General features: G+C 45.4%; 1 protein-coding gene across 2 annotated transcripts in view; it reads left to right on the top strand.

Moving 5' to 3' along the window:
* The window catches only part of GRIN2B (glutamate ionotropic receptor NMDA type subunit 2B), a 214028-nt gene that overhangs the window by 19494 nt on the left and 175680 nt on the right, over positions 1-18854 (top strand). For both annotated transcript variants that reach the window (XM_068939985.1, XM_009665303.2), the window contains one exon: positions 18417-18845. In XM_068939985.1, coding sequence (XP_068796086.1) covers positions 18435-18845 — 411 coding nt within the window. In that variant the 5' untranslated portion in view covers positions 18417-18434. The remainder of the gene's footprint in view (positions 1-18416; positions 18846-18854) is intronic.

Genomic DNA, 18854 nt, shown 5'->3' with positions numbered 1-18854 from the left:
AGCTGTGGGCTCATGCATGACTTGTCCATCCTGTGCAGGGAGCCAGCCCTATGCGCAGGACCTGTAGAGACCATATGGAGAACTATGCTCCTGTCTCTGCTGCGTTGGATGATTGTGTGGAATTATATTTGTATCTCTCCAGAGCAGAGCAGAGTATCTCCATCTTTAAGTTACCTTTGTAAAGTTAAAATGTTACATTATATGTCAAAAATAATAACATTATTCCTGAAATTAATCGGTTTGAGCAACAATGAATGATTAAGAAGAAAGTCTGTTCTTTTCCCAGAGTATTTCAGGGTGGCCAGGCATTAGCACTGCTTGAACAGAATCATCCTGCTCTGCAAAGCTCCTAAAAGTGGCTATTCAGGAGCACAGATGCATCTTAGACACCAGCAGAGCTAACATGACAGCAGCCGTTCTAGAGGTTGTATGGGGAGATTCAGCCAAGTGGGAGCTACAGCTGATAGGCAAACTTACTCTTGCATATGCCCCTGTTAGCAGTTGGCTGCCCTGTCTTCCCTTCACAATGCTGAGGTGCTGGCTAATGGGGTCTCCTATCCCTGAGGGCTGCATACCTGCCTGCACCCAACAGCCCTGCTGTGCTCTCATGTGCTGGCATCAGCATGCAATTTGTATAGGACGTTCTGACCTGCTTCATGCTCGACAGATGGTAGAAGCTGATTGCTGGAGGCAGCCTTTGGTCTACTCGCAGATTGGCTTCAGGGTTTACGTGCAAGGAAGCGTGGGCCATTTAGAGCTGCAGTTTCAATATACCCACAGCCCTCTGTGACTTCATAGCGCTTGAGAAGCATGAACTACATTATATGAGACCTTATCTTTGCAGCAGTGTGTTGTCTTTTCTGAAGAAGACACTCAACATATCTACCTTGCACTTGTCTCCAGCTTGCAGCTGGAGCCAGGGTGCATACACTGTATCTTTCCTGACAAAAGATCTGATGATCTTTTTTCCTGTGCAATGCTGCACGTTGGAAAGGCTGATGGCACCCAAGGTGAATCACTACATGTTGATGTATTTACTTTACCTGTTGCTCTGTAGAAGCCTGTGATCCAGACGCTGAGGTTTTAATGGCTCCCTGCCAATCAGATTAAATATTTAGCAGCAATAGTTTCTGGGCATCACATTCCTGACAGCATGTTTCATGCATCATTTGCTGTAAATGTTGGGAGAATTTTAGCTACCATTTGCAAAGTAACTCCCTCTCCATTGTCTCTCCCTTCCTTATCTCCTGTTTTCATTATCCCTCTTAGCTTTCATCTTCTTTCTTGGCCCCGTTTTCTCTGCCCTGCTTTCTCCTTCCCATTAATTTTCCCCCTCTTTCTCTGATCATTATTCACCAGTGTGCAGCTGTGTAAATTGCACCTGGGATGGGTGTCAGTGTGTGATGGAGGAGTGGAGGCACTGACTCCATCTAAATGAGCGTTCCAGCCCTCTTGGTAAAGGACAAGTGACCGGAGAAGGGTGCAGACTGAATGCCTGACTGGGGAGCAGACATGCCTTTGCCCAGGGAAGCAGCCTGAGGACAAGGAAAAGGGAATTGTCTCTCCCTTTGTCCCTCTCTCCATCATGCGGCTTCTCTGTCTGCAGGTGGTATCTGCCTTACTCTTCACATGTGTGCGGGCTGCTCTGGGGCTGTGGCTGTGGGACAGCCCCTTTCTTTTTAGTCCCTTTCAGGCTGAGACCTTCTCAAGAGGAGAGTGAATGGGCTCAGTTACCCAGCTGGAAGCACTGTGGACACCCATCCTCATGGGGTCCCCTTGTCCTGTCAGTTGTTGGCTTGCAGCAAACTTCAGTGTCAGTTGTGCCCGCACAACTGACAGACACCCACTATACTGGAAGGAGTGGCCCAAGTTTTGTCCTGAAGCCTAAAAAAATCCAACCAACCAACCAACCAACCAAAGCAATGAAGATGGAAAAAAAGAAGTACCTCTAGGTAGGAGGTTTCTATAAGTGAAGATATTTCCTGGGCTGGCACAGGGCTATCTGTTGAGATACAAGCAGTGCAGAAGGAGCAAGGTCCTTCCTCCACTTCCTTCAGCGTGTTGGACGCCAGCAGGCTTCACTTATGCAAAGTACATTTGCCCGGTGGTCTTCTGAGTTTTCACGCATGAGGTCTAGAGAGATGTGCCTTTAGAGTGGCTGTGTGAAAAAAGGATGAGCACCGCTACTAGCAGGGTTTCTAGGCTGATGCTGACCTGCTGGTGGTGAGGAGGGTAAAATCTCCTGAGCTAGTGAGCTCTGTAGACAGGCTGATGTTCTGCATATTTTCACTCTGTAGAGCCTTCTCTAGAGTTTGCTCTTCATCTTTCTTCCATGGCTTGCAGTGTTTTATGTTCTTCCTTACAAGCTATGGTTAGATGGTTTGGCTCTTCATTACTCCCCTCCACTCAGAGTTAGGTAAGTGTATCTTTTGCTCTGCTCTTGCTACCAAACATGCTCCCTGTCTGAACAAGTCTTTATGGTCCTGGGGTTGCTGGGACTCTTAGCAGCCCTATATAGAAATCCTGTAATTCTCACTGCCTCCATGTTCACCCTGTGAGATTGTAGCACCTGGTATCCAGCCCTGGCTGCTCCCATAGCTCTGCACTGCCAGTCTAGGAGATGTTGATTAGTACCAGAGCCAGGTTTTGCAGAAGGGCATCTCTCCCTGCTGTGGCCAGTTTCAAGCCATCTGGTGAAGAATCATCCTGATCATTTCACCTTTTGGTTGGCACGGGACATATCCTTGGTTCGCACCCACACTGCTGTTGCCCCAGCACATGCTCCAGGACATGAGGGAGAAGGAGTGTCTCTTCATTGCCACTGCCAAAGGGATGTCTGGAGAGGAGCATTGCTTTGCTTCCACCACATACAGAAGGGATGACTTTGCTCAGAGAGAAGGCTGAGAAAGCAAAGAAAGTGGGATGTGTGTGCTTGTGCATGAGATTATTTTTCATTTACAAGGGAAATTGGGGACCTTTAGGTAGAAGGAAGAGGAGGGTGGGCCCATCAGGCTGGAGAAGGCTGCTTTTTTTTTGCCTTACTGTAATAGTCCCTGAAGCTTTTGGCTGTGGTGTGCTGGGATGGGGTGGGGCAGGCCAGAGGGCTTGAAGCAGGTACAGGAATCACAGAACCAGAATCACAGAGTAGCTGGGGTTGACAGGGAGCTCTAGGGATTATCTGGTCCAACTTCACTGTTCAGGCAGGACGAGCTAGAGCAGGTTGCCCAGGACCATGAGAGCATGGAGTATTTGAGGAGTTGCTTCAGCAGGGAGGAGGAGTGACAGACACCTGTGTATTCTGTAAGGCATAATAGCTAGTGATGGGCAAATGGTCTTGTTCCCCACCTCCACCCATGGCTCTGGTGGTTTATATCCCTGCAGGTGTTGTCTCTGCAGTAACTCATACCTAAGTACCTCCCTTAGGGAGTTTGTGCACTGCGTGATTGCTTATTCTTTCCCTGATGTCCAGTGACCTGATTTTTTTTTTTTTTGTGCATATACTTTTAGGTCATTTTTTTTTAATACACTTTTAGCAGTGGGGGAAGTTGCAAGGCAGATGGATCTGGAAAAGGCAGTCCCTTAGCTACATACCAGCCTGAGTACATGAATCAACCAGGAGAGCTGTACAGCATGCCCACCAACTCACCTCAGCTCTGGGGTGCGCACATGATCTGATATGTCCTCTGATTTCATTAATTAGGAAAACAGGAGTGATAAATATGTAATGCTTTTTGTCTTGTTGGGGTATCCCTGGCCTCTGGATGGGGTAGTGACTGTGCTGTGCTTGGCGTATGGTTGGGGAGGTGGTTTAAGGTCCCAGAGGACTTGCAAGCTCAGAAGATAAAGTAGAGACAGGAGGAATGGGATCCCAGAGCAACAGAGGGGCAATGTAGTCAGGTGATAATGCATACATGGCTTGTTTGTTCCAGCTTTTCCCTCTCTCTCTTGAGATAAATGCCGTGGAAAGAGACAAATTTCATGCCAAGAGATTACTTTCAGAATATGTGCTGTGTTTATAGATCCTGAGCCCCCTTCCTTGTTATCCATTGCCTCACAAAAGGGTTAACACCTGTGCAAAGTGGGTTTAAAAAGCTGCCACATCAGATCGGAGAGGTTTTACATCCCTTTAGCATAGCGGTAAGTGGAAACATATAGCACAAAGGCTCCCAGGAATTTTACTGTACCTGAACACCTTCATCCATATAACAATTGACACAGCTGCATGCAAAACTGCCTCCTGGCTTGGAAATGAGGTCCTCTGTATCATTGTCATCCTGACAGGACACCAAAACAGAAGTTGTGTCAGAGAGAGGCCTCATAGCAAGTCAACATGGCATCTAAGTGGTGATATTTTTGCCCATGCAGCCTTTGAAATATCTCTCTTCAAGCATGCAGGGTATTTTTCTAGGGTTGCTCCAGTGCCTCTGTACCTGGTGCTGGTCCCACTGCAGTCGGTGAGAGTTATGCTGTGGTACAGCCCTGTGGCCTGGGGAAACGTCAGAGCAACGATGAGAAGGAGAAGTAGGAAGCCCAAAGTGAATGTTGTATTCAGAGTCTCTGGAAGCCCCAGGAGGAGGAGGAGTGATGCTCGCAGCAAAGTTTGGAGAGGCAGTTCATGCAGCTGACCTGGTTTGCTTTCCCTACTCCGTTTTAGGGGCCATGTGATATTTGCAGCATGTAATCTTTGGCTCTTCAGGATGTTAATATTGGTACTGTCATATACAAACAAAAGTGTGGCCTAGCTAGAGACTGCAGCCTGTTGCTAACTGAACACTATTTAACTTCATGGTTATATGGTGCTTTAACCTCAGGATTGCACAGAAGCCCTTCAGAAGACAGGGATGGCATTTCAACTCTACTCTAGTACTTCTGGGCAGACAGTGTGAAAACAGTTTTGCCACCCTATTCACTGAAATCCCTCCTCCTAGCCGAGTGACATCTCTACCTCCATCTCAGCAATGACTCCCACAAGTGAGAGCAGCGGCTCTGTAGCAGGGTTGATCCCTGGTACGGCAGGAAGGCTTGTGTTTCTGTCTAAGATGCTGGGTTTCTAAATGAACCAGCCTAGATGTAAATGGGACACAACTGAATGTTGTCTCCAGGTTCATCAGAGGTACAGTGTTTTTTGGAGGACTGTTTTCGAGTTTTCCCATTTTCAGGAATACAGGGATTGAGCACCCTTAGGGGGACTGAGCACCCTTAGGACACAGTGGTATTTCTGGTCTGGCAGGAAAGGGGTCACTGGCCATCCTGCGAGGAGCTCCTTCTCCCATTTGATTTCCTCTCTCAAAGAAATGCAGCTCTGTCTGCTGGTCCCAGAGAAAGTTGGCTGGAGAGTAAAAGTGGTAGCTCCATCTGAACCATCCTTTTGAAAGAGCTCCAAATCTCTCTTTTTAGCAGGGTTGGGAGCACTGTGATCGGCCTCCTTGACTTCTTTTACCAGTAACAGTACAACCAGCGCAGACTGCTGTAGGACTGTTGACTGCGATACAAGTCTTTATGGCACTTTATACAACATGCCTAGATCCTCTACTGATATAAATTGGCACTTCTTCATAGCAAACAATAAATGTTACCTCTGTCTAAGGGAGCTGAGGATGTTTCACACATCTGTCAGTGGAATATATTCACTTCTGGACTGGGAAGGTATTTGCCCTTCAAGATCGCTCTATGGCAGTGTAGGCCAGGAAATGATAGGAACCGCAAAAAAAACTTGGGTTGGGGCAGACTGTAACATCTTTTCTCTTGGCACTAGTTGTCCTGGAGTCTTTAATGATTGTCTCTGGTCAAGTTCTCAAAACATGAAATCCTCAAAGGTCTTACTTAAGTGCTCAGCCGGGACAATACAGTTTAATTTGCAAAGTCTGACAAAATCACAAGTCAGCAGGCTGAAAGCAGTTTTTTGGACAGTGGGAAGTTCATAGGTCTTGCTTGAAATTTAGTTTTGGTCTAAACTGACTGGCAAAATTCCCTCCCTCTCTCTGCAGCCCAGAAGTGCTGGGAAAATATAATTTCAGAGGAACTGATAAAAGGGACTAATAACTGTGGTGAACCCATCAAGCCTATCGCTTTCCTCTCCCAGCTCCCAAGGCTTGTAGGGTTTGCAGCTGCGGGACCTTTTCACTAATTGACTGGCCCTAAGCCACAGACCCTCAGAATTACATCTGAAGACTTCCTCCCTGAATCCCAGCTTTCTGGCACATCTTAAGCTGTAGCCCCAGCCAGGACTCTCAGGGTATCCAGGCTCCCTGGTGTAAGACCAGGATTTATGTTTGGGGTGGAACCAACATTCCCAGTACTTTTCAGTTTTTGGCCACATTATAGAAAGTCTGGTGATGCTGGTCTGGCTACCTTCCCTACATCTGTTAAACCCACAGTCCTCGGGTCTCCAGTTCTGACACCAACAGCTGAGACATCTGGTATTTTCTGATTCTGCAGTTTTGGCTTATAACTCCCAAGTGATTTAAGACAGAGCTGAGCCTTGCATTTCTGCTGTCTGAGGGCTGCTAGAATCCCATACTCCATGGATCCCTGGGACATCCACGAAGCAGATCCCTTGATAAAACAGGAGCTTTCCAGGTTTGGATTAAAACTGCCAGATGGAGTGGGTCGGATGCTCTCAGGACCCACAGCTCCAGCTAAGACCTCAGAGGCTGGCTGCCCACAGGAGCTCTCTGTTGGTTTTGGAAGCTCTGCTTTTGGCTCAGCAAGGAAGTTGGTTTGCAGTAAGTGAAAATGTGTTGTGAGATGAGATATTTTCATGAGAATGAAATACTTCAGGCTCGACAAATGGACATTTGCTGACAACGTTTTGTTTTCTCAGAAATTTCTGATTAGCAATAGTTTGCAGTTTGAGTGAATGTGACAAAGTTGAAACGAATATCAGGGATTTTGCTTGGAAACCAATAGCCATTTATGGTATTACAGCAGTTCCCTTCTCTCTGCTCCTAGCTAAACTAGGTTTTATTGTCCTGAAGATTTTGTGCATACAGGTTTTATTACGCTGTCTTGGGATACTGTGAGTAATATTGAGTATGATCTCACAAGAAAACATTACTGCCTCCAGGGAAATGCAATGGAAAGCAATATAATAATCTAAACTCCTGTAGCTTCTACCACTTCAGAGCAAAAAGTACTTTAAGTACAATAAATAATTAAACCTTCTAACTCTATGAAGCAAAGAAGAAGCTTCTCCATCTTTCTGATGAGGAGAATAAGGCAAAGGGTGAGGAAGAAAAGGACAGTGTGTATACTTTCAAAAAACGCTTGTTGATTTTTAGATGGTGGTATCTGGGATTAGAATAAGACTTTGCTTGTTGTGATTCATGCTCTCCATGCTTTCAAGATTCAAAAAACAGGTATCTGAGTGTGAATACAAGGGAGCTAAGAGCTACCAAGGAAGGACCAAAAATAAAACAGTGCTTAAAGTGAAGAAAGAAATGACTGTGAGAGCTGCTGAAGGCAAAAAAATGTATTAGAGATAAGCAGTGGATGCAGAAAGCTGGGTAGGATGGTAGAGTAGAGTGTATATTGTACTTCAGAGCAAGTTTATGGGGGATACTGAAATTCTAGATTTTCCTTTATACTAAACTTCCTTACACTTTTAAAAGTATAAACTGACCTTAAAGCATGAGTAACTCATAATTACTCTTTTCCCATTGTATTTTTTTTTATTTACTGATAGTTCATTCTTTATTGTGACTGTTGTCTGCTTTTGGTGGTTCCTCTTTTTTTCACTCTTTCTGCTAATGTGCTCCTCTGCTGGAAATGTAAGCTATAGTGACTTTTGCGTAAATGAGTTGTGGCCCAAGAGGGCTGAACTGCACCCTGAGAAGACCAGTGGTGGAGCTGGGCTGGGAGGAGGCATGTGCTAGGACATCCTTGTCCGTGTTGGCAGGCAGGCAGAGGGAAGAAAGAGCTAGGTAAGTTACTGGGAAAGAGCTGAAGCAGCCAGTATGGATGAATTTGACAGGCTGGCAAAAAGAGAGAATGGAGGAGTCTGGGGGAAAAATGCACAGAAATGGCATTTGGCTCAGACATATCTAATCTGTTGATTTACACTGGATTGGCCCTTCCTGTCCCTGTCCCTGAAGCATCACCGTAGTCAGTGGCTAGCCATGGTCCAGATGTGGCTTTGCCTGTGTATGCTTCCGTCATTACAACTATATAAATATGATTGAGTGCTGAGTCGAGGGAGAGGTCAGGAACGGCTGTGCTGGGTTTCTCCAGCTGGGAAAGCTTTCTGGCCACTATTGATTGAAGGTCTCAGTAAGACGAATCGGCTCTGACCTATCATACAATCATAGGCACAGCATGGTCCAGTGCACAGCACTAATGTACTGTGAAAACATATTGTATCCAGTGGCTTGATGGCTGATGCCTTACTGGTCATTGAACTGAGGGAGAGAAATATAGGGAAAGAGGAGAGTACAGGAGGAAGAGTGAAGAAGGAAAGGAAGACACAGGGAAAGAAGAAGAAAAATGAGACCACCAAAAAAGATTCTGATCTGCACCTGTCGATTCTCTCTTCTTCTTGGCTTTAGCATTTGTTGTAGGGGTCAAACTTTTCTAAAGGGATGAGTGTTTCTGGGATGCTTCTGGGTTTAGGGTAGACACCTTGAATGGCACTCTTTTTAGGTGTCATGGGTTGGATTTCCCCTGTTACTTCTCCTGGGCAGACTTCGTTGTGTTCTTCTTGAAGTAGCAATAACAAGAACACAAAAATCCTTTACTGAGGATCAGAGAAAAAAATAGGGAAGGGATGGTCTTGACAGGGGCAGGCAATTATAAGGAAGATGACCGACAATGTTTTCTGGCTACTCATCCATCCTTTCTAATGGCCTGACTAGAGTCTCTTGACCCCTTTTGGCTGATTGCTGTGGCCTGCCTTCTTGCTCTTGCTAAAACAAAAACAAAACAAAAAAATCCTTGACCCATTCCACCTTCTCATTAATTCATTGGCTTATTTCATGAGCAAGGCTGGCATTCTTACAGAATCCCTTGGTGACAATACCCCATTTTTCAAAGGGGAAAATATTCCAATATATTCCAGAAATACCATTGGAAATCAACAGGTCGTGGCTCCTGAGTGATGCTGGCAGTTCGGAAAATGTGGCCCTTCAGCTTCTGTAGCACTGTGCAGCTTTGCCCTCGTCTGGCTTACAGGCTGCAGCTCCCTCTGTCCACCTGACTGCCTCCACTTAGCGGCTTCTTTGCCCCCCTCACATCTTGCTGTTTTGGGCAGAAAGCCTTCCTCTCCACAGTTTCTGCTATCTGTAACACCTATATGAGGGACTGGTCAGGTCTGGGGAGCTCTGTCACTCTGGTTAGAACAATTTAAGATGTTATGCTTGCCAAAATGGTGCCACAAGCAGCAGAGGCAGTGCAGGGAGTTTCTCTTAGTGTGCTCTTGCTGCACAGGTGGCAAGAGTGAAACATGCTCCCATGAAGATCTTTCTTGACAGACAGACTGGTTGACCTTTTAAGGCTTTATCTGGGGTCATACATTGTATCTGGCTATAACCAAAGTGCTGATGTACTTTAAATCTGTCTCCCTGTGGGTCAGATGCCCTTCTGGGGTTTCACAATATTGCAGAAAGAATAACTGAGTATCTGCCTAAAAACCCCCAAACTACATATTTTCTCACTTCTGGTATGTTTTAAGATACCTTTCTGATTTGTTTTTTTACAGTATTTACATTTGGCATCCAAAGTGCTTAAGAATGTGCCTTGATGTGAGACTTTCCTGAGTAGCCTGTGGGATTTCAGCATCACTGTGGTGTTTGGCAGCCGACTTCAGGAGTCAGTGCAGCCTCAGCCGGGCTTCTTTGTGTTCCCCCTTTAAAGAAATGATGCAGGGAATGAACAGGTGTAGAGTGCAGTGCACGAGAGAGTATGAGGAACAGGAAAATCTTTCCATCCTTGGATGTAAATTTTGTTTTTCCTTTTTTTACCTTTTAAAATTCAATGTAATAATCTGCTGATATACAGAAAATGCAGAGCTGATCAAGGTTGAGTTGAAAACCTCTAATGCACACAACAAACAATAAGAAGTGCAGAGGTTGTGCTTCTCCAAACCATCTAACTGAAGTTAAACATATTTTTCTCATGGATATTAATGGATTTGAGGTATTTAATCTCTAGCTTTGGAAGTCTCAGCCCTTAAGATTACTTCCTCAAGAATAGACAGGAAAACACGCTGCACATATTCTTTAAAAAATGGAGCCCCCCCCCCCCCCCATGCTATTAATGTGCTTTGTTTCCTCTGCGGAAATGAAAACTGGAACTGGAGGGTTAAGAAAGGAAAGAAGAGATTGCAACATGGGTTACCAAATTATTCCAGCTCAAATTAACTGTTTAAATGATATAGTTTTAGGTGCAGTGTTCTATCTGTTTAAACCTAGCTGCCATTAGTTTTGCACTTCAGGAAGCAAAGCAGCTTTTAACCACGCTTAAATCCATTTAGAGGGGCCACACACAGAGTGACATAGCACTTGCTTTGGATGATCTGGGTCCGAATCTGATTCCAGTTCTGAGATGGGGCAGATGAAAGTCTGAAGTGGGACATGGTGCGTGGCAATAAAACCTCTCGTAAGCTTTGAAACCCTGGTTTCAAATGGAGCACGTACCGAGTGACAGCTGTGGCAACTGAACCCTCCAGGTGGTGAGGATATTTCAGTCTATCTGGCAGGGAGGGCCTGTCTCATGTCTCTAAACCTGTCCAAGTGGGGGTGCTGGGAGGGGGTTAGATCCTGGCAGGAGAACGATGGCTCCAGCCTGGCTCTGCAAGTCAGACTTGTGGAGAGCTATGGCTGTGCCAAGCCTCTATGCCCTGGCATTTAGAAGTTGGCACTGGGCAATGCCAGACTGACCTGCTGTCTCACTTAATGGCTTTTGTGTGTGTTACACTGATTCCTGCGGCTCTGCACGTGTGTGCCAGCCTGCATAAGCAGGTCAGACTCGCTCCAACTCTCTCCGGCTCAGCTTGTACCTTGATCCTCTCTCACTTATCCTGCTGAGGGCCCAAGGGGACTGAACTTATGAGGAGACATGAGCACAACCGAATTTCTACTGCTGCAGAGCAAAGTCCCAAGGGGTAATCAGATAACCATCTACAAGCATTTTCAGGGTGGAAGTGGTGAGTCGGAAGAGAGAAATTGTTTAGGCTGAATGAAGGAGATGTTATTAAAGTAACAGGATAGCTGAGCAAGGGGAAAATTTAGGCTGAGTTTAGGGAAACGTTTCTAAATGAGAGCCTTGGAGCAGTCTCCTACCAGTGGTAATCTTATTGTTTGAGTCAATTCAGAGCAGGTAGTGTGCTAAAGGAGACGCTGTAGAGATCAATCCTGAAATGACGGAGGGAAGGGTAAAACTATTAAGCAGAGGATTTTCATTTGTAATTTCTATGAATCACTTGGTGTTGGTCTTAACAGAAGCTTGGAGGCTGTGGCTGTATCAGCTATCACCCCTGATATGTAAAATATGTGGGTGGGAGGAAGTGGGAAGGACATTGGGAACTTACCCCTGGGCAAGCTTACAATAATGAGACAGTTCTTCATCTGTTGGGAGTGATTTGGGTCTAATTGATGATGCCTTGGGACCAAAGTGTTCTTTGTAGGTAGTAAGTGTAGGGAGAGAATTGCTCTTCTCCCTTGTACAGGGCATAAAAAAGGGAAGTGCTGTTTACACCTTACCCTTAAATAGACCTGTAGAGCAGTCAGAGGCAATCAGCCCTTCAGAGAGGGGGAGGAATTGGCATGGGAACTATGGAACAAATCTAACGCTGCCTAAGACAGAGAAGAGTTTGTACCTGGTTTAATAAAGAAAAAGCAGTTTAGGGAAATAAATAGATCCCACTTTCCTCCCAGTGCTCACAGAAGAAAGGCTAACAGGAAGGTAATGAGAGAGTTCCAAGGGCTTTGAAAGCTTTGGGTTGGGGTGTATGATGACGTATTCCCTAAAACAAATCCTAAAGAAAAAGGTAAATTTGGGAGAAATAAGGGAAAAGAAGAAGCATTTTGTAAGTTAGATAGAAATGCGTCTGTGGGACGGACAGACGTGGACAGAAGTGTTTGTTGGAGAGGGAATGGTTGTGAAGAGCAGAGAGAAGATCTGCCCAAAGGACCTCAGAGAAATGATTTTATCATTGTTATAGGAAAGTTTATATCACAGAGTGAGAATATAAGTGATCTTCAAAACTAGTTAATATACAGTAAACTGTACACCAGTTTTCATCTAAAACTACTGGAATGCCCTGGGGGGAGTTCACTCAGAATCACTACAAAGAACCATTTTAGTCCTGGCCCTGGATTACTCTTGCATTCATCGCTGTACATAGCACGTTACCATGTCTCTAGTCTCTTCCATCTTCCTCCTCTGAATGTATGGATATTTTCCTGTAACATCATTCATTTGGTTTATCAGCGCCTAAAGTGAGCAGGTGCTTTCAAGACAAATCCATCGTGCCCCAGATCTATCTCCCACCACTTTTTTGTCTTTGTTTACAAAGCTCCCGTAACAACGGGGTGGTGAGTCAAAAGAAGATTTATGGACACTGATGTCACCTACCTGGTAAACACTAATATGGGGAACAGCAGAACAAGAGCTGTCAGTGTACAAATAGCCTGGGCTGAAGCTATGGGAGGACAATGGTTAAAGCAGTATTAGAATGTGAGAAATGCTTCTTGAGAGGTATCTAATAAGCTGCATGTCAGTTTTGGGGAGATGTTGTTAATAATGAGAATGGAAGATGGTCTTAAGTTGAAAGGAGAGGCAAAAAGTCTCCCAAAGAGCCAAAAAACAAAGCAATGAGGAGAAAAATTGGGTTGCCAATAATCAGGCAATGAGAAAAAATTTGGAGAGATGTAGGTGTTGATAATGGCATGATTTAAAGTCTTATACCCCAGCTATCAGGAGTGACAGTTTATGGGGCTGGAATCAGCCCTGTCCCTTTCTCTGCAGGGGTCTTCTGAGCTCTTGCTGCTTATTTGTAAGGCAAGTGGACCAAAAGATTAAGCATGCTGTTGGTAAATATAGAAATAGTGTTCTTCTTTGGTCTGGACATACAGGAATTTCCTTGACAGACAGCCCAGTACCTTGTCTAGTGCAATATTTGCCTTCTCTACAGCTTCTTCTAGGGCACTGGTGGTATGTTAGATACTGGGCACAAAATGCCTGCTAGCTTTGTATAGTATATCACAGGTGAGAGAGGTTTCTTCCTACCTCCCACTAGGGCCTGAAACATGAATATTGCTTTAGGATTCATTGTTCAATGCTGCTCAAACTGATTGAGAAATGGATCAGGCATCAACTAAGATGCTATCAAAGATGAGCAAATACTGAGGCGTACCATAACACTGATAACTAACTGATACTGGGGCTGGCAGGACATCTATCCCTAGCGTAGCAGCTGGGCTGCAGGTGATGGTGAGTGCTGGAATCAGGTTAGTGATTAGAGATTAGGTTAGGGCTGGGAATTAGGTTGGTGCAGATGCAAAATTAGCTCTCAAATTCAGATTCTGCTGCTTGAAGTCCTCTAACTGATGCTGGGACCTCATCAGAACTCCCAGAAGGAAGAGTCAGGAAAGCACTGGGATGGGAACCTCCCCATGGCTCTCCAGAGTAGTTTAGGCAGAATGGCTGGAAGTTCAGTCAGTGATGTTCTTCCTCCATCAGCGCTGAACCAATGTCCCTGTGCAGTTCCCTTCACCGATAGCTTGCAGATACAGTGTTGAACATCCTTTCTCAAACAGTGTATTCCTCCTAATTAGAAGAACTATCTTCAAGGATGCTTTTTGTCTGGGGCTGAAGTATTATAGGACTTCACAGAATCACAGAAGGTTTGAGGCTGGAAAGAACCTTTAGAGATCATCTAGCTCAATTTCCACGTAGGGCTGCCTAGGACCCTGTCCAGTCAGCTTTTGAATATTTCCAAGGATGGAGACTCCACAGCCCCTCTGAGTAACCTGCTCTAGTGCTCAGTCACCTTTTCTTCTTGCTGTCTTGAGCTTGGGAATAGGGTTTTGGGGGACTTCCATGCGCTATTGCTCTAGGCTGCCTGGCCAGCACAACTGTGGCAGAAGGCGGTATTAGCCTCAGCACACAACAGAATCGGCCCTGGATTCCCAGGACCAGCCTGTGTTCAGCCTTAGTTTCTTTATCTGACCTAAAGATAGTCTAGCTTTGCTGTACGCTGCCTGGCAAGTACTTTATTTACAGTTAGGCTAGTTGGATGCACAGTGACCTATTTGTGTAATTTCTATGTTTTGAAATATTATCCAGAAAAATCTATAAATGCTGAGCTGTATTTTACATGTGCAGTCTAATAATTTTCTATTAATACTTATCTTACAGATAATCCATATAAAAATGCAGGGTCAGATAAGGCTCTCACGATATTTTTAAGCAAGCTAACCTTTGGTCCTGGCCAAATTCCAATCTGAATAGTTACTGTCTGACTACCTACGTTCCTCTTGCATTTTCAATTGGAGAAGTTAGCTTTCCCTTCCCATCTTAACAATGATTGTATAATATTGCTCTGCAGTGTTCAGTAGATGCTGCATTCCTCTACATTGGTGGATGTGTTTTTTTGGTGAGTAAAATGGGACTATAGAGCTATAATGGCTTTACAGGCATGTTTATACCTAAATATAGATATGTCTCTAAAACTATTTTGTCTCATGTCCCCATCACATATTATAAATCAGGGAGCAAGAGAGAATATGATAGTGTGGTGTAATGTGTAAAAGATTTTATTGGCCAGACTGGAGTGTGGGATTTGCTACACTGTTTTGAAGTGGCAAAATCACAGAAAGCAAAATGTTTTGGCAAAGTCCAAACACTGCTGCCCCACATCACCAACAGGAAAACAGCTGCTCATTTGAAATAATATGTAATGAAATGTTTTGGCACCTTTTAAAAATCATTCTTAATTTGTGAAATTAGACTCTAGCACTAGTTACTTGAAATAATATAAGATAAATGCTCCTTTTTTATGACTGCAGCCTTTTCTTGTGCTTGTGAATTTCTGCACATGTATTTGCATATATTCCCTGGAAAAAAGAACACCACTCACAAGGAGGTCTGTATGCTTCCTCCAGTGTTTCTTTGATGGAGTGCCTCAGACATTTGTGTTTAAACAGTGCAAAAAATAATGGATAAAACTTGCTGTTGTTTATGCATAAAACCCTCTAGCAATGGTTCTGGGGTCACTTTAATCTGATAATAAGCCTGTTCAGTTCAGGCTCTCCTGGTTCACTCCAGCCTCTCCTTTACCAGCACACATTCAAAAGGGCTTGTAGAGAGCCAGACCAGGGGAGGAAAGAGAGATGGGGTTGATGCTGGGAGGTCCATCCCTTTCTTCAACAGCCTGGACTTGCATGTGAGCCCCTCATGGATAGTGGCTACTACTTGTGTACAAAACTCTTTCATAAGGAGGATAGGAAAGGGGTGATAAGTGTGGTGAGCACCCCGTTCCAGTCTTCGAGCAGCTCCCCTTCGTGCTGCGGATGTGCTGCTGCCTCGTGGAAGTATTAAAAGAGCTGCTGTGGTGAACAGCTGAGGCCACTTCTCAGTGAACTGGCTGCTGCCAGTCCTGGGTTGCATGTGACGTATTGGTGTTCTCCTACGTGGGTGTTCTCCATACATGGGTGTATGTCCCATCCCACCAGGGACCCCAGTGTGGACCTGGTACCTGCTACTGCCTCTGAAGGGCACTTACTCCTGGCACGCAGCGGTCCATGGAGCACCTGAAATGCACCTTGAGTGTGACAGGGGTGTTAGAGGCAGAGATGGCTTGGGTGGTACAACACCGGCTACCTAAGCCCTACCCTGCCTGACTCCAGGAGAGGATTCATGGCTGTGGAGCTGAAGTGGAGGGAGATGCCAGTTAGGCTGTGGAGGCCCTAAAGCTCCCCTCTTTGCCCTGGCTGCTCCTTTGGCCAAAGCCTGAGGATCCGGTGCTGTACGGTGAGCCCCATCATCTTATTTAGAATGAAGAATCTGGCTGGGTGGCAGATCCTGTGAGCTAGACACCCAGCGAAGCTTTTTTCTGCTGGCCTTTCAAGATAAATGCTAGAGATTTATTGGCTTTGATGCAGGTAAAGAAAAGGGAATGGGTTTCTTGGCCGGCATTTTTCCCTGTGGAAGAAGTCTGTGCTTGGGTGTGAAGGCAGAACAGCTGCCACGTTTGCCTGCATAGCTCCTGCATCGCTGCTCTCCTAGCCTTGCTGTGGAAGGCCCTGTAAAGTGTTTCTGCTGGGAAAGGGGCTCTCTAAAACCTACATTCTGCTTTCTGGGCATCACAGCTAGCCATTGCCTAACCAAGCATAATACATTGTGTGAAACTATGCAGTGAGATCACAAGAGACATATTTTAAAGAGAGCAAATACAGCATTAAAGTGAGTGAGCAAGAGAGTGAGAGACAGAGAGCGTATAGAGTGCATTAAAGTTAATAAAGCATCACAGGAGTGGGGACCGCATTTCACTGTGAAGGAATCTAATTTAGTGACTCGTAATTGGAGGATAACAGTCCTGCTGGAATGAAGTTAGCTGTTCATTTTGCCAAACTCTTAAAGTCTCTTGGTTCTCCTCGTGAGCATCGCTCAGAAAGTGGATCCGTCAGAGAGTTCAGAATCGATTGAGGCTTCATACCCACAGTTCTTTCGGCCTCCTAAGTGGATTTGGTTTCTCCTGTGCATATTTATCATCTATTTTATTATCTGCTTATTTATCTGATAATATCAGTGCAGGATACATTCTCCCTACCTAGCCTCCTCTGGGAGGAGAGGAGCAGGTTCTCCCCTGGGAAAGAGGAGCAGGTGCTGAACCTACGTGTTCTCCTTGGTAGGGCATGACAGGGCCCCTTGTGCCCTTTCACTGGGGTAACTGGAGCTAGGTAGGGGAGTTGGACAGATTTCTAGCTTCCCTAAAGTCCTGCCAGTCTTGTTCCTGCTGCTGTGGCTTTCTGTTGGTTTGACAGGGGTATGTACAACAGTGAAGGGTATGGAAGGGTCCAGTTACTGGATCCCCCAAGACCAGAGGGCAGAGAGCACTGTGCAAATAAACATAGGGCTGCTGTATTTAGTCTAAGTGTATATAAACATATATAACTGTTAAAGAATGGATTTATGGGAATGAAGGCTGAGGACAAGTCAGCTGAGGGAAAGTCTTCTATAATTTGAAATGCCTGAAACCTGCCTGGGATAGTAATGTGGCCCTGGATTGGATTACTGAGCAGTGCTGCCTCTCTTGGGGGTGGTAGGGTGGCTGGAGGGGGTCACCGCTCCCTTTTTATTTCCAGACCAGGAGAGTTCTGATAATGTTTACTTTGCATAAGTGCTGCAAGGATTAATTCATTAGTGTTTATGAAGTGCCTTGAGGATGAAAAGTGCTGTGGAAATGTGAAGTATTATTAAAACAACAGAATAAAGAAAGAGCTATCAACAATCCCATAGGGAACAGTCCTACTGAGGCAGGGGTTGGAGAGATGACCTCATTGGGTTTTTCCATTTCTACTGTTATGATTACAAAATAAAGTGGACATGTTCAGGGAAAGGATCACTGTAACAGCTGAGGGTGAACTTTTGTAAGCTTTGTGCTTCTGGGCAAAAATAACTGCCATGTAGGGCTTGGATGGAACATCTGCCCTGCACTATACTGATCTATTTTTTTGCCATGATCATCAGGACATTTTGTGTTCCTGGCTTTGTAAAAAGAAATTGACTTTGTATGGGTGAAAGGCATGTGATAAAGTACTATAGGCTGGAACCATGTGTGTGTCCCAGTGGTAGGAAGGTTGTATGCAATGCATACACACATACAAAGTGTAATCTCCCCCTGCTCACACACATTCAGTGGCCTTGCCCGTTTGTACACTTTAGCCTAGATAGGCTATGTTGAGAAAGCGAAAGGGAGTCCTGTCTTCCTGGTCTCTTCAGCCTCTCTGCTTATACCTCCCGCAGAAGGCCAAAACGATTGGAAACATCAATAATTCCTTTGTATTGGGGGCAAGCAGTTAGACATGGGCTTGACATAAGCAATTAGTTTCATGAAGGCAGCTGAACAGCCATCAAAGGACAATTCTCAATCACTTTTGACTTGAGTCTCAAAGTGACGTGGGGCCTGAGAGATAACATAATCCCATCTTCTGCTGACAGCTGTTCTCTGAAGTGACTCCAGACTCTGAAGTAGAGGCTGGACTGATCTGAACTCCCCTGATTTTAACAGAGCTCCAAATGTGGCCAAAGGGCTGGACATCAGACAAGACAGACTTTTCTGGTGGGATGAGGGCTAGTGGATGAGGAAAATCAAGGGATCTGCCTTGAAAGTGAGTGAATGTATTGACTTGTCAATTAATCATTTCCCCTTTCTCTCTCTCTCTCTCTCTCTCCCCACCCTTTATTTCTTCCTTGCTCAGGGAGTGTAAGAGCCGAAGATGAGGCCCAGGGTGGAGTGCTACTCTCCAAGGTTTTGGCTGGTGCTGGCAGTCCTCGCAACAACAGGGAGCGGGGCCCATGCCCAGAAAAGCCACCCGAGCATTGGCATTGCGGTCATCCTGGTGGGGACCTCAGACGAAGTGGCCATCAAAGATGCCCACGAGAAAGATGACTTCCACCACCTCTCAGTGGTGCCTCGGGTGGAGCTGGTGGCCATGAATGAGACAGATCCCAAGAGCATTATCACCCGCATCTGTGACCTCATGTCAGACCGGAAGATTCAAGGGGTGGTATTCGCTGATGACACAGACCAGGAAGCCATTGCCCAGATCCTGGACTTCATCTCTGCCCAGACCCTCACTCCCATCCTGGGCATCCATGGAGGCTCCTCTATGATCATGGCAGATAAGGTAAATTGA

Source organism: Struthio camelus, chromosome 1 (assembly GCF_040807025.1).
Source record: "Struthio camelus isolate bStrCam1 chromosome 1, bStrCam1.hap1, whole genome shotgun sequence".
Taxonomy (NCBI): Eukaryota; Metazoa; Chordata; class Aves; order Struthioniformes; family Struthionidae; genus Struthio; species Struthio camelus.
This window is presented reverse-complemented; position numbering and strand designations above follow the sequence as displayed.